This window comes from Salvia hispanica, chromosome 3 (assembly GCF_023119035.1).
Source record: "Salvia hispanica cultivar TCC Black 2014 chromosome 3, UniMelb_Shisp_WGS_1.0, whole genome shotgun sequence".
In the NCBI taxonomy this organism is placed as follows: Eukaryota; Viridiplantae; Streptophyta; class Magnoliopsida; order Lamiales; family Lamiaceae; genus Salvia; species Salvia hispanica.
In genome coordinates, this window is record NC_062967.1 from 52193428 (window position 1) to 52209042 (window position 15615).

General features: G+C 37.1%; 1 protein-coding gene and 2 non-coding genes across 5 annotated transcripts; 1 reads left to right on the forward strand and 2 right to left on the reverse strand.

Moving 5' to 3' along the window:
• Window positions 1–10745: 10745 nt before the first annotated feature.
• Window positions 10746–10867, reverse strand: LOC125217292. Its single transcript, XR_007175705.1, has one exon. It is a non-coding gene; the product is annotated as a small nucleolar RNA SNORD14 (small nucleolar RNA).
• Window positions 10868–10895: 28 nt separating this feature from the next.
• Window positions 10896–10992, reverse strand: LOC125217239. Its single transcript, XR_007175656.1, has one exon. It is a non-coding gene; the product is annotated as a small nucleolar RNA snoR99 (small nucleolar RNA).
• Window positions 10993–12464: 1472 nt separating this feature from the next.
• Window positions 12465–15096, forward strand: LOC125212656 (UDP-rhamnose/UDP-galactose transporter 6). 3 transcript variants are annotated; one of them, XM_048112879.1, is made up of 7 exons: window positions 12465–12729; window positions 13049–13133; window positions 13487–13622; window positions 13748–13932; window positions 14016–14216; window positions 14299–14460; window positions 14532–15096. In XM_048112879.1, the coding sequence occupies exons 3-7, from the start codon at window positions 13487–13489 to the stop codon at window positions 14862–14864; spliced, it is 1017 nt and encodes a 338-aa protein (XP_047968836.1). In that variant the 5' UTR covers window positions 12465–12729; window positions 13049–13133; the 3' UTR covers window positions 14865–15096. The 3 variants fall into 3 exon arrangements, with proteins under 3 accessions (XP_047968836.1, XP_047968837.1, XP_047968838.1); XM_048112880.1 differs by having other exon boundaries at window positions 12465–12638; XM_048112881.1 differs by lacking the exon at window positions 12465–12729 and adding an exon at window positions 12754–12967.
• The last annotated feature ends 519 nt before the right edge of the window (window positions 15097–15615 follow it).

A 15615-nucleotide genomic window follows, 5' to 3' on the forward strand; every position in this document is an offset into this window, starting at 1 on the left:
AATCGTCTCCCAAAGCGACGACTTGAATTGCTCACAACAAAAATCAAGAGGATAAAAGCAATATAATGAACTCCAACCCGAGATGTTTGTGAGATGCACAATTGAATTTGCAGCTAGGGCTTGAGAGCTTGGAACTCAAAAATGGTGTAAGTGGGAAAATTTGAGAAGAATGAAAATTGCGCCTTTTTTCTCGGTCCAAGAATCGCAGATTACTAATCTTAAAAAAAACGGAAGATACTGTGCATTTGAGGTTTAAATCTGCGGGCCTAGGCGGGCCAGAGTAAAAAAATGGGCTGATGTTGTGGCCCAACAAGGGTATCAAACGAACAAAAATAACAAGTTACTAATCTATTTCTTGGCTCTTGTAGGCTATCAAACGGGTCCTTAGAAGGAATCAATGGATGGACCTCGGATTCAAGTTGTAATCAACACGGCACAACATCCTCGGGACGCAGTTACCATTGAAATGCCATCCGGAGATTTCATTGATGTGAAGCTGGAGTACGAGTTTCTGCCCAACTATTGCCCGGTGTGTAAGAATTTTGGTCACCTTGAAGAGAATTTCCCGAGTAGTAAGGATGAATGGCATCATGTGGGGAAAAGGGGGTGATCCAAAAGCCCAAGTCTCACAGTCGGTTGAAGAGTGCTACTTGGAGGAAACGTCCCCTCTGAGTACAACGTCAAGAATATGGTTGATGCATGCGCATTGTTCGGACATGAAGATGTTTAGGGTGTCGTTTCACATGTTCAAAAGGGGCATACTCAGCAAAGTTGATCGAGCAATGGTAAACGACGCTTGGTACTCGAATGGCTACATGGTCACTACGGAGTATTTACCAGCAGGGGAATATTCTGACCACTCACTAGTGGTCACCACCTTGTTCGGTAACACCATTTCCTATCCCAAGCCCTTTAAGGTTTTTAACTTTTGGCTCAAACACAGAAAATTCTCAAAGCTTATGGATGAGAAATTGTCGACATTTTGTTGATGGAACTGCCTAATTTAAGCTTGCTGAGGATTGCAAGCTTTTCAAAGCCCACCTTAAAGCTTTCAATTTCCAAGAGTTTAGCGATTTCTCCAACAGGGCAAAAGACGCTACAAAAAGCTTGTCGAACTCCAACTGAGAGCGGACATTGATACGACAAACGTGGTACTGAGGGATCAAATCATATGCCAAAAAAACTTGCAGCATATCTCATTGAATCTTAGAGAGCTTTCTTTGAACAGAAATCAAAGCTCAAGTTATCTCTGCTTAGCGACCGGAGCACTTCCTTCTTCCATTCCCTTGTCAAGAGAAATAGCTCACGGAACTACATTACCCTCCTCCATAGGACTGATGGTATGATTACAAGTGATCAAGGATAGATCATCCATGACTTCGTGGAGCACTACACATCACTCTTAGGAACTAAGATGCAAGCCGAGCCCATCGATGAGCAAGTGATTAGAGAAGGACCATTGGTCAGTGAAGAGAAGATGAACTAAGAGAAGGACCTTATCTGAGAGGTCACTGATGTAGAGATCAAAGAAGAACTCTTTGATAATGGAAATGAAAAGGCCCCCGGACCTGATGGCTACTCATCAGCCTTCTTTAAGAAACAATGGGGCAAAATTGGCCAGGAAGTGGTTGATGCAGTCTTGGAATTTTTCAATACCGGCCGGCTATTGGGGAATCTTAACACAACAGTGGTGAGCCTGATACCTAAGACAATAATCAATCCAACAGTTGGGGACTTTAGGACTATCTCTTGTTGCAATGTCGTCTACAAGATCATCACCAAGATATTATCCGCAAGGATGTTACCATTGTTAAACAAGTTGGTGAATGGGGCACAATCTGCTTTCATCTCTGGGAGAAACGTTGTGGATAATATCCATCTGGCTCAGGAATTGATGCGTGGATATGCAAACAAGAAGAACACCCCGAGATGCACGATCAAAATCGATCTCTGCAAGGCATGCGACACAGTGGACTGGAGTTCATTCTAGCGATTCTTAAAAGATTGAACTTCCACCCAAAGTTCATCTATTGGGTGATCCAATGTATTACCACACCTCGGTTCTCAATTGCTATTAATGGAAGCCCGCATGGATTCTTTTCGGGCAAGAGGGGCATCCGGCAAGGTGGCCCCATGTCTCCTACTCTCTTCATCCTTTGCATGGAGTACCTGTCTGGCCTACTTGTTGTCCACACGGCCGACATCAGTTTCAACTTTCATGCTAAGTGTGCAAGGGAGAAAATCACCCATCTTGCGTTCGTGGACGATCTTATGTTATTCTGCAGAGCGGATGTAATATCCATGGGCATACTTAAGGACGTGATGCGTCAATTTTCAAAGTGCTCGGGTCCGAAGATCAACTGGGACAAATCCCACCTCTTCACATCACATGTGCAAAATTCCAAAGCAGAGAAATGGAGGAGCTGAGAGGGATCTTTGACTTCCCAATTGGTAACCTTTATGTCAAATACCTGGGAGTCCCCCTTGAGTCGAAGAAACTCAATATAATGCATTATTCTCCACTAATCAATAAGATTGCCTCAACAACTAACAAGTGGCAGGTAAAAATCTCTATTATGTGGGAAAAGTCGAGCTAATTCATTCGGTGCTACAAGGTATGGAATGCTATTGGCTGCAAGTCTTCCCTCTACTATCCAAAGTTATTGATCGCATTACCTCTATTTGCCGTCAATTCCATTGGGGGACGAAATATCCTCCCGTTCCTTGGAAGGACCTTTGCATGCCGAAAGAAGAATGTGGGCTTGGATTCAGAAATCTAGGAGCACGGAACAAAGCCCTACTTGGCCGAAATCTTTGGAACATCCATGCTGGAAAAGACTCTCTCTGGATCAAATGGATTCAGAGCGAATTCATTAGAGGCAGGACAATTTGGGAGTGGATAGCAAGGCCACAGGACTCACCCTTATTCAAGAGAATTTTGGAAATCTGGGACATCATGCTCACAAATCACCCATAGTCTAAGGATCTTTGGGAGAAGTGGTACGCATCCAAAGGTACAGCTGAAGCTTATGATTGGTTCAGGCCGAAAGGTGAGCGCAAGTTTTGGCCAAGATTTGTGTGGAAAGACTTCGTGCCTCTAAAGTTTTCTTTCACAACTTGGCAAGCTATCATAGGCCGCTTGGCAACGTGCGACCGGCTAGGATACTTGAATGCTGACCAGCACTACCCTCTTTGCACGGTGAACACGGAGTCTGGTAACCATCTCATTTTCAAATGCCCAAAAACTAGGGTCGTGTGGCACGAGATTAAAAGTTGGCTTGGCATGCGAAGAATGATAAGCTCTATACAAATGGCAATTAAGTGGATAACCAAAGAGCGACACGGAGCTGCAGTAATGCGCAAGGCTAGGAGGCTGGCTCTTATGCCAACTGTGAACCTAATTTGGAGAGCTCGTAATGCATACTTACACCAAGGTAATTACCTTGGTTTGGGGTGTCACCACTGCGACGGGAGTCCCCCGTTGTAGGATGGTTGTTAGGGACTAGGGCTGGCAAAATATACCGAAATACCGAAATATCGCACTTACCGTACCGAAAAAATGCCGAAAATATCGCATTTTCGATATACCACACTTTTCGGTACGGTATGATACCTTACCGATAGATTAAGGTACGGCAAAGGTATGAATTTTGCATATACCGCGGTATACCGCATCATACCGCAATTACGGTATATACCGTATGTACCGTAATTTTGTGGTATATACCGTTAATAATTATATATATATTTAACATATTTAATATTTATAAAATTATAATAATATTTTATGGGTTTAGCAATTAGGCGTAAAATTTAATCAATATATATTTTCAAAACTTTTGAATTCTCCTCTCCACCACCGGCGTTCTAAATTCTAAACTTTCAAAACTTTTCAAAAGTCAAAATTAAAGAGTAAAGTTAACCCTAATTCTAAATTCCAAATCTCCACAGTCCACTCCGCCACAGGCCCGCAACAGCTCTTCACGTCTCCACCACCACTCCGCCGCTCCATCACCGCCGTCCGCCGCAGGTGATTCACTCCACCACCGGCGGACACACAGTTGATTCTCTCCACCACCGACGTTCGCCAACACTCCACCACCACTCTACCACCGCTGTCCACCGTTGCATATTCACAGAATCTCTCTCTTTCTCGTATAATATTGGTAGTGAATTTAATTTTTATCTCTTTTTGCAATTTTTTCTAATTCATAGGGTTGTTTGTTTGGATTAGGAATGAATTAATGAATAATGAGTGTAAACTGGGTATGTGTTGTTGGTTGTTGCTGCTATAAACTTGTACAAAAGTTCTCCTTTTGAACTTGATTTAATGATTCTTCAGTTTTGTAGACAAGGTTTATTGAATGGAAGAGCAAAAAACTTTCTTTTTGGTAGTTGATTTAATAATTCTGCAATTTTGTGTATCCACACTTTGAGTGCAATTTTGTGTATCCACACTTTGAGTACTATGTGTATGTGGCAGTGTGTGCTTTTTGAGAAAAAATAATTTGTTGAAGACTAATGGGATGATATATCTTTGCAATGCCTTAGGTTAGTGTGTGCTTTATTTATTGTTTTTCTCCATTTTTGGAGCAATACTTGTCCAGCTAATATATTGTATTAGCTAAAATAGGAGTAATGAGACCGTAGCTAAAATAGGAAACAAAAAAATAACTAAGCAAAATGAGAAAAATATAGTGTATGTGGTTGTAGAATTAGGAGTAATACTTTTTCAGCTAATATATTTTGGTATAACCACTGATCTAATGTCTCTTTTCTTGTTGGTATTATAATGGCTTTAACAAGAAACTTCATTAACTATTAAGTAGTACTAATATTAAAATATATTGTCTTTTCAGGATGTAATCCAAAGCTTCTCATACGGTCCCAAGTCTGCCTATTTCAGAATCACCAAATAATTCAACAATTGATGATGGTTCCAGTCAAAAACGATCAATAGAAGGTGTTGTAGAAGACAAACCTCATCTACCTCCTACCAAAAGAAATAGAAGTCCATATTGGGAGCATTGCCAAAAACAGACAAAGGATATGAGTGGCGGCAAGATACAAATAGGGGTATGTAATTACTGCAAAATTGAAATACCGGCTGTTCGTGGGAGTACTAGTGGCTTGAAAAATCACTTAGTCAACAGGTGCAAGTTAAGTCCATTGTATGATGTGAGCAGTCAGAAAGGTCAAACGGTGTTGACGAAAGAGACTATGAAACAAGGAAGTCGCATCGTTCCTCACTCTTTTAGTCAGAAAAGGTGTGAACTGAAGATGGCTCAATATGTGATCAGAGATGAAGTGTGTTTTCGAGCAGTTGAGAAGCCGAGATTTGTTGCTCTTGTGAATGAGTTTGAACCAAGATTTCAAATGCCCAGTAGAAGGAGAGTGGTAGGTATGGTTTATACCCTGTTTTTAGAAGAGAAGGAAAAAAAACAAGCAATTCTTAATGGACAGAGAGTCAGTATCACTACTGACACTTGGACATCCCTTCAAAATATAAATTATATGGTTGTCACTGCACATTTTTTGGATAATGATTGGATGTTGCATAAAAGAATTATCAACTTCACTAAAATCACAAGCCATGTAGGGGAAGAAATTGGAAAGTTGATTGAGATCTATTTAAGGGAATGGGGAATAGAGAAATTGTTTTCGATCGTAGTTGATAATGCATCGTCTAATGATACTGCTATTGAATACTTGAAAAGGAGAAGGAAGATTGATAAAACTTTGATGTTCGATGGAAAATATTTGCATTTAAGATGTGCATGCCATATACTTAACTTGATTGTTAAAGATGGTTTGAAAGAGCTGAAATCTTCAATTAAGGCTATAAGGAACGTTGTTTTGTTTCTTCATTCTTCGCCTGGAAGATTGAACAAATTTAGGGAGTTTGCTATACTAACTAAGTTTTCTAGTACATCAACCGTTCCCATGGATGTGAAAATTAGGTGGAATTCTACCTATAAAATGCTTGATGTTGCATTAAAGTATAGAATTGTGTTTGAGAGAATGGCTGAAGAATGTGTTCCTTTCATAAAATACTTTCGTGAGAATGATGAAAAGGATAGGGCGATGATGCTTCCAAGTTCAGAGGATTGGGATAATGCAAAAGCTTTTGTACACTTCATCAAAAGTTTCTGTGATCTGACTTTACAGCTAAGTGCTTCTAAAATTCCTACGTCTCATTTGATTGCACTTTCAATGTTTGCTTTGCAAATTGAGATTGAGAAAAAGTGTGGTGATTTAGATTTGACTCTCTCAAAGGTTGCAAAAGCAATGAAACTGAAATTTGAAAAATATTGGGGGGATTGGAGTAAAATGAATCCACTGATTTTTATTGCTAATGTCTTGGATCCGAGGAACAAGCTTCAAATGCTTAAAGTTAGTGTAAAAAAACTGAAAGACAGGAGCTTCAAAAATGCTGATCAAGACCAACAGCTTCAACACTTGTGTGATCGATTTAAAGATTACTTGGTCAGTTTGTGGGGAGAATACAAGGGAGTAAATGATACCGTGTTGAATCAGAGGCCACTTCTAGAATGTGAGGATGTTGGAGACAGTATTGGCCGAGGTGGATTGCATCTCTTTGATGAATTATACAATGGAGTGCAAGAGGAAATTGAACAAGACCAACTGAATCAAATAACAAATGAAGTGGATAAGTACCTAGCTGATGAGATGGAGAAGAGGTCTAATCCTACTTTTGATCTTTTGGAGTGGTGGAAAAATAATTCATCCAGGTATCCAATCCTTTCACTAATTGCAAAGGATATCTTTGCAATTCCAAGCTCGACGGTTGCAAGTGAGTCTGCTTTTAGCTTAGGTAAAAGGGTCGTGGATCCTTTTAGAACGTGTTTGAGTCCAAAAATGGTAGAGGCATTGGTGTGCACTAGTGATTGGCTTAGAGCTGAAAATTTCAGCTTATACAAGGATCCTACTGACGACGACCTTGAATTTTATAGAGAAATTGAAGAAATAGAAAAGAGTATGTTGCTTTACTCTTTAGTATCAATTATTAGCTTAATATCCTTATATATGTTAATTATCCTTTTATGTTTCTTTTGTACATCAAAACATGGGCCAAGATGCTTCTCAAGTAACACCTCCTACTTGAGCTAATCTTTTGTACAAGCACTTACGGTTTGTCAAGGTATTTCTACAATTTTAAATCACAACTGAAATCTATTATTTTGGTTAGTAACTAATGTCACATTGCAATGATGATGTGTGATGATCTGAATTCAGTTTTTGTAAAACCTTAGATCAGCAATGATGATGTATGATGATCTGAAATATTTCAGTTTTTGTGAGACCTTAGATCAGTTTTTGTGAAATCAGATTGCAATGATGATGTGTGAATGTGATGATCTAAAATCAGTTTTTCTGAAACCTTATCAGATTTTATGAAACCTTAGATCAGTTTTTGTGAAAACTTAGATAAGTTTTTGTGAAATCAGATTGCAATTATGATGTGATGAACTGAAATAAGTTTTTGTGAAATTTGAAATCAGCATCTGTGAGTTGTTACAATCTAAAATCAGCTTGCAATTAGATGGGTGATGATCTTTGGAAGCTAAGGGATAATAATTGTAGAAATGAAGAGATATGTCTTGAATGAGCTTGAGAAAAGCCAATTTATCTTTCTGATATGATCTTGAGAAGAGTAGTATGCTATGCATCATGTTTTCTATCAATGCTTTGGTATTAATCTTTCTGATATGAGCTTTCCATGTTTGTTGTTTGATCTCGAACAGGTGTTGATGATGAATTGATGATTGATGCATAATGGAATGGCATCTTCTTTGAAGCTCTAGCATCACTTTCTCTACCTTGAAGCTCTAGCATCACTTTCTCTACCTAAACCATGTTATTTGACCTTTTGGAAGTTATATGAATATTGATGAACTATGTTTTGATTTTTGAATGACATGAATTATGTTTGATTTTGATGGAATTTTATATTTTGGACCTTTTCTAGATAGATGAAATGTTACTTTCAATATTTTATATATCAAACAGGTATGATATGCGGTATACCGCAATACGGTACGGTATACCGAAATGTCGGTAAGGTAAAGGTTTTCAAAGATTGACATACCGAATTTTCGGTATACCGAAAAATTCGATAAGGTATAGGTATGACATTTTCTCATACCGCAATTTGCGGTACGGTATGTGGTATGGCATTCTCGGTGTGGTATACCGTACCGTGCCAGACCTATTAGGGACTTTTTGGACTCGATGTACCGTGCATGGCCGATGCTAAGGGGCAAATTATTGGATTGTTCAACGCAGTCGCTGGCTATTGCCCCATCCTATTAGAAATCTCAGTCGCCCATACCAGAACGCCCCTAGTTTTCCAAGGCCACCAGTATGGTAATATTTCATAGTATGATAAACTCAAGCCAGCCCTTCCGCAGTCTCAGTCGCCCATACAAGCGTTTAGGCTTTTGGCTTCGACAAAAGCCCCACCCGAACTTGGCCAGAGCAAGAGACTGCCACGATGCTTTTTTCTTGGAACATTCCGAAGACACGGGCGCCCCACATCTTTGGGCCACTAGTTCCCCAAGACGTTCCGTATGGTAATGTTTTTTGTATGATAAACAAATGTTTTCATGTTCTAGGCTCGTGAGCTTCATTTGATCTTCAAGCGATCCCCATTCCCCTTTTCCCCAATCAGGGTACTCTTTTTCCTTTTGAGGATGTTTCCCATTTCTGTTTTGCCTCAAGAGGTTTTGATGAGGCCCACCCTACACCGCCGAAGGGTTTCTGTTTGTGGTTTCGGGATAGACCCGGACTATCCCACATGGGTAGGCCTATGTTTTCGTGTAAACTCTTCATGGCAAGGACGTTTGTCTAAGCTATTAGGTTAGCTAGGACCCTTTACTTATCCTCAGGGTTTTTCATGTTTTGCGGTTATATTCTGTCTTAGCATAAGCCCTTGGTTTTGCCCAAGTTTGTGTGTATCTCCTTACTTCACCCTCCCCGGCTCGTTAGCCTAGGCTAGTTGGTTGTATCCCTCGGATATGCCTAGTCATGCTTGTATGTTACTTTATTTTATATCAGTCATTTATTCATTAAAAAAAAGTGACGAGTTCACCTTATAATTGAAAAAATTTGCTAAAAATAAAAATGAACTATTTTTAAGAGACGGGATGACAATGAAAAAAAAATTACAATTTTTATGGTATAAATGGAATATTGCTTGTAGATTATTAGTATTTGATTCTGTTACGTTTGAAGAATTTTTAATTTCCAGTTTGATTATTATTTGCACATAATTAACTTCAGTATGTGTCGTAAATCTATACATATATAAAAGGCGAGTTTTGACCTTATTTTGAAATATTTATAAATTTTGTCCTATTTTAAAATATGTGTAAGTTATGGAATGAATTTGTGATACAATTATACAATTCATAATGAAGTAACCGATTTTTCTCAACAATTATTGAAACCATTATCCATTAATTAGGAATAAGTGAAATTATTAAGGATCAATTGCTTGCATTAACTACAAAAATTAACTTTTGGAACCGAAAGGTTTAGATGTATATCCATGTTTATAATAAAAAAAATAAAATTTGTTTTCTCCATAAGTGTTCAAATATATATAGAGACTTGATGAAAATGAGGTTACAAAACATTTTTAATGATATCTATCGATATATAAAAGATAAAAAGACGAGTTTTGGCCTTATTTTATATATTTATGAATTTTGGGAATAAATTTAAATATTTATAAACAATTATTATGAATAGTATTTATTTAGATTACAATCAATAATTGGTGATTACTAATCTTAAATAGGATAATGAGCATTAAACAAATTTTGTAACCTCTATTGTCTTAATTTTATAATTTATGATTTTTAATTCCATGATCTCTCATATCTCAATTTTGATTTTTAATTTATGATTTTGCATTAAACAAAGGCATAGAATTGTGGATGAATGACATACCAACAAAAGCACTCTTCATTCACTCTCAAGCTCTCAACAATTTATGATACTCCCTCCGTCCCACAAAGATTGTCTCAGTTCATTTTTTATACCCGTTTTGCAAAAATTATAATAAATAGGTAAAGTTGATATAGAGTAAAATAAGAGAAAGAATCATGTAGGTAACACTATTCTCTACATTATTCTCTTTTACTTTACCTATGTATTATTATTTTTGCAAAGCTGAGTGTGAAAAAAGAAATGGGACAATTTTTCTGCGACGGAGGGAGTACATTATAGTAACATTGCATTGCATGATTTTTGGAGCCCCATCAAGTTCATCAATGTTTAGCAGGTTTGAGTTGTTATATACGTTATGAAGAAGTTGTTTTATCTTTAGGGATAATACGTCAATCCAGGAGCATTAACCATAATATAATTTATCATACGGAAAGATTATTTTTTCCTTACAAGACTTATAATTCAGTTTATTTTATAATTTTTATTGTTTTTTTTTTTTTTATTGCAATAGTTAGAGTATGGCGTTTTATAGATCGAAAATTTTATTTCTAACATATCTAACAATTCTTAAAGAGAGAAATATTGTAATAATATCCTATTTTCACTGTTTTTTTTTCTTTGATTGTGTCCCATTTTATGGTTTGAAAATTTTATTCCAATATTTCTAACAATACGATATTTAGAGAGAGATAAAATATTTTTTAAAAGTGTGATATACTCTATTAGCTTTTACTGAAAAAGCTACGTTAATTCTAAATTAGAGAATGAAGGATCTCAGACATCCAAGGAAGGAGAAAAGCATCAGAAGCTCTCAAGCCCGGCGAAGGCGAAAGCTCTCAGGCGGCCACTGCGAATGTTTTGAGAAACAGCCTTAGCTTTATCATCACAGATCCAATTCCAATTTCACACTAAAATAAACGAAATCTCCATCCAATTATGGCCAGCATATTACGGATCGAAGATGCTGACAAAGTGAAGGATGTTTGAATTTGAGGGACGCATTCATCCCCAAAACATTATTTCAATTGCCAGAGGGGAAAACGTTTTGTCCCTAATCTCAATCCAAAATCAAATCCAAATTCTAAAAACACAAACACAGAGGAAGCCGCAGAGGCGACGTTTAACGGAATTTACCAAGTTGAGGAGAGCGATTGAATTGAACTGAATTGATTCTGTTCAAAGGAATGAGAAAAAAGGAAATGAGGAGCAACATATAGATATGGATTAGGGTTTATTGTGGCCAAATTGGGCTTTACTACATGGGCCGGTATTTTAGTTAAGAATAAAGTTTATTTTTGTAACCAAATATTAGACCCAAAAAGTATTTTGCTATATTGTCTCATGTGCAGGTTGATATAATCATGTAGTGCTACTACGTGTTTATGGTTCTAAAATGCTCATATTTAAGATTTTAAATATTTTAAAACTTTTTCTAAAACTAAAATTATTTCTTTGTTATATAAATATAATCTCTTTTTTTATATAGTGAAAATTTTCAAGTAATATCACTAAATACATTTATATTTTTATATATAATGAAGTGAGTAACTAGAAAAAAATAGTTGAGTTAACTAAAGAAAAAAATCAATTGCATTTTTTAAATCTTAAGTCTGTGCAAGTATTTATCTCACCCCGATAAGAAATTCCTAGATCTGCTACACTATTGGACGGAGAATATATTTTTCATTTTATAGCCGTTTTCTATCTATCTATCATCATGAAATAGAAGCCGAGTTTTAAGCAATTATGCTATTTTCTTATATAAATTTGGATAAATGTTTATATTAATGCATATATAAATGGGAGTTATGGAAAAAAATTTTAAAAAAAATGTTATTACAAATATGTTACAACCTCCGTCCTACATTAAGTGTCACATTTAGTGTGGGCACGAGTTTTAAGAAATATAAAAAAAAGTGGGTTGAATAAGGGTGTCACTTATATATATATTAGTTTTATAATAAAATGTGAGTAGAATTGGTTGATAGAATGTGGGTCAACTTACTATTTACGGTAAAAGTGAAATGTGACTGTTATTGTGGGACGGACCGAAATTACAAAATGTGACACTTATTGTGGGACGGAGGCGGTAATAAAGTTGGCAAGTTGAAATGTTATGCATATTCATCTAAGTTGAATCAATGATATGTCGAAGTATTTGGATACATAATAAACACAAGAAAATTCTGAATTAGAGAATGTATCATCACAATATAAATGCAACAGAACACGAGACACCAACAACCAAACAATTACAGGAAAATATATGAATTTTTTTAATTATTTCAACTACGATTCTAGGCAATTCTTCAATGTGAATTCAAATAGAGCATTAAAATGGACTAAATTCTTCAACCAATTGGACAGTAAGAGCTAATTTTTCGGGATAGAAGATAAAATAAAATCACACGAGCCAATTTGTATGGAAAATTAAAATAAAATAGGTACGAAATTAGAAATAGTAATGTATAGTTTCAGTTGGCTCATGTATATGCTGTGAATGAACGTACTGAAAACAAAATGAAGAAAAAATCAATCTTTCCCAAATCAAAATCCAAAGCCGGCAGTGACGACCCATGTTAGAATAATCGTTGAGAGAGAGAGACGACTAGTTGACAAGACGGCTGGATCCACGTTTTCCCATAATATCTCCACTGATTTTTGTAAATTCGGTTCCTAAAATTATTGTCAACTGCCATTCTTGTTCTGGATTTTCTGAGTTAGGAGATAAAGATCAAATTTTGACCTTTTCTGGTAATAGTGATATTGTGTGTTTTGGCTAAGAACTGTTTTTTGCACTGTTTTATTGCTGACTGAACTGAAATTTTTAGAAAAATCATTTGTGGCAAGCATCTATTTCATTCTTTCTTCTTTAAAAGCACTGTTACAAGTTAGTGATTGTGTGTGTGTGTGTTTTCAAAAAATTGTGATGGTGGTTGGGAATTGAGGAATCCATCCCTCTCTCTCTTGGATTTGATGAGCAGGGTTACAAGTTAGTGATTGTGTGTGTGTGTGTGTTTTCAAGAATTGATGTTTTACTATGGATTGAACTGAAATTCTTTTGCTTGGACAGATGCAGGGATAAAGGGGCTGATGCTTTGTAGCTTCTTCTAGCAAATAGCTTATTTGTCTGAATTTGTACAACATTACTGTGGCAGGTATTAATCCCAAATTTCCTCCCTTAGTAAATGCATTATGTAATCTTTTTTAGTCGAAAAATGAAAGTTTGCTTGATGTATTGATGCTTGAATGCTATATTAATTAAGTCTCGAATTAGTAGCATCTGATAAAACCTCACAGAAATTGGCTTTGAAGACTGAGTTGTAGAGATTTTATGACTTATTGATATTGTAACTTCATTTATAACTAACTAATACATTATACATTTGTTTGAGAGTTGTTTAGGTCCGGCCTAGATTGAAATGAGCTTGATTTAGATAAACCGTAGAAACATTGTATCAAATCCCTTCCTTCAATCTGATTTTATGGAAATTTTGTTTTCTTGAAACAGATGAGAATGTCTCCAAAAAGCAAGGAGGAAAACAAGGTAGCTCTTGATTTGGCTGCTTGGTTGTTCAACATTGTCACCTCAGTTGGAATCATCATTGTTAATAAAACATTGATGGCTTCCTACGGTTTCACTTTCGGTATGTTAACTCTGTCTATCTCCCGAAACTTATTCTTGAAATAGAAGAAAAAGGCCTGTCTCAACATTACTAATATGTGTAAATGGGAGGGAAAGATTGCTTAAAATCTGCCTATTATTTTGTAGCTACCACTTTAACTGGCCTGCATTTTGCTGCCACGACCGTGATGACTTTAATCCTCAAACGGCATGGATACATCCAGAGCTCGACTCTCCCAGTGTCGGATCTTGTGAAGTTTGTCTTGTTTGCGAATTTCTCTATCGTTGGGATGAATGTGAGCTTGATGTGGAACTCAGTCGGATTCTATCAGGTCACTCTCCTCAATTCTGAGCCATTTGATGGCACTGATATGCATGTGTGTGTTTCTTAATCTCGTGTTTTGGCTTCTAACAGATCGCGAAGCTGAGCATGATCCCTGTCTCGTGCCTCCTCGAAATCGTGCTGGACAGAGTGAGGTACTCGAGGGACACCAAGCTGAGCATCGTGGTCGTTCTGTTGGGCGTGGCGATCTGTACAGTCAACGATGTGAGTGTTAATGCTAAGGGGTTCGTCGCTGCTGTAATCGCCGTTTGGAGCACTTCTCTGCAGCAGTATGTAAGTCATGTTTCCCCTTTCAACTTATTAACAAATCTTTGCAATGAATCATGAAATTGTATTTTATTCAATTGAATTGCAGTTTGTTCATTATCTTCAACGGAAGCACTCCATCGGTTCGTTCAACTTGTTAGGCCACACGGCACCACCCCAGGCAGCATCGTTGCTGCTGGTCGGCCCCTTCATGGATTACTGGCTGACGAGCAAGAGGGTAGACGCATATAACTACACCTTCTCATCAACGGTGAGCATGTTAAAAAAGAACGCGAGCCCTATAGCATGATTTCGTATTATTCACTCTTTTTTCGTGTACAGATGTTTGTTGGAATATCTTGTGCCATTGCAATAGGAACCAATCTAAGCCAGTTCATCTGCATAGGAAGATTCACGGCCGTTTCGTTCCAAGTGCTCGGGCACATGAAAACCATCCTCGTGCTAACATTAGGCTTCCTTTTCTTCGGGGGAGAGGGGCTCAACCTGCATGTGGTTGTTGGGATGGTGATTGCAGTGGTCGGGATGGTATGGTACGGTCATGCCTCGTCTCAGCCGGGTGGGAAGGAACGGGTCTCGTCTCCCTCGTCTAGCAACAAACTAGACGAAGAAGCAGTCGCGCTGGTGAAATCAAACGAGCCAGACGGGAAGGTCTAGCCGTGGCAGAATGAGCTTCTTTGAGGTGAATTTTGGCACTAAATGGTAGAGATACATAGGATTACACCCAATATATATTGTTAGAAGACATAAAGTAGGATTTGTCATTTGTTGATTAGCTCACTTGAAATTGATATAGTGTTTCACGATATAAGTGAGTCTAGATTGTCATTGCCAAGAATTTGCATATCTACAACGGCTTTCAATTAAAAGAAATAGATAAATTCCTTAACAAGTTAAATGCAGTCATGAAGGCTGGCCAAGACAATAGGGTTGGGTTAGGTCGGGTCAGGCACTTGATTCGGGAAAAAAAATAGGATATTTGATCCAAAATTTCCCACGTTTTTTCAGTATCTGAGTCGGGTAATAGGGTACCCCTAATACCATTTTGTTAACAAAAATAAAAGATATAATAATATCATATGTTTAATTATTTTTTTAGTTTTCTAATAATATAAACTTTTAATACCCCATAAACTAAAGGTATAAATATAATATAATAATAAGTGGTGTTTGGTATAACCGATACTTGAATTGTGTGTTATTTTAAAATCGTACTACCTCCGTCCCCCAAAATTTGATACACTTTGACTCGGCACGGGTTTTAAGATATGTAATGAAAAGTGAGTTGAAAAAGTTGGTGGAATGTAGGTCCTACTTTTAAAGTATTAGTTTTATAATAAAATGTGAGTAGGAATGAGTTAGTGGAATATGGGGTCCACTGCCAAAAATGATAAAAGTGAAGTGTATT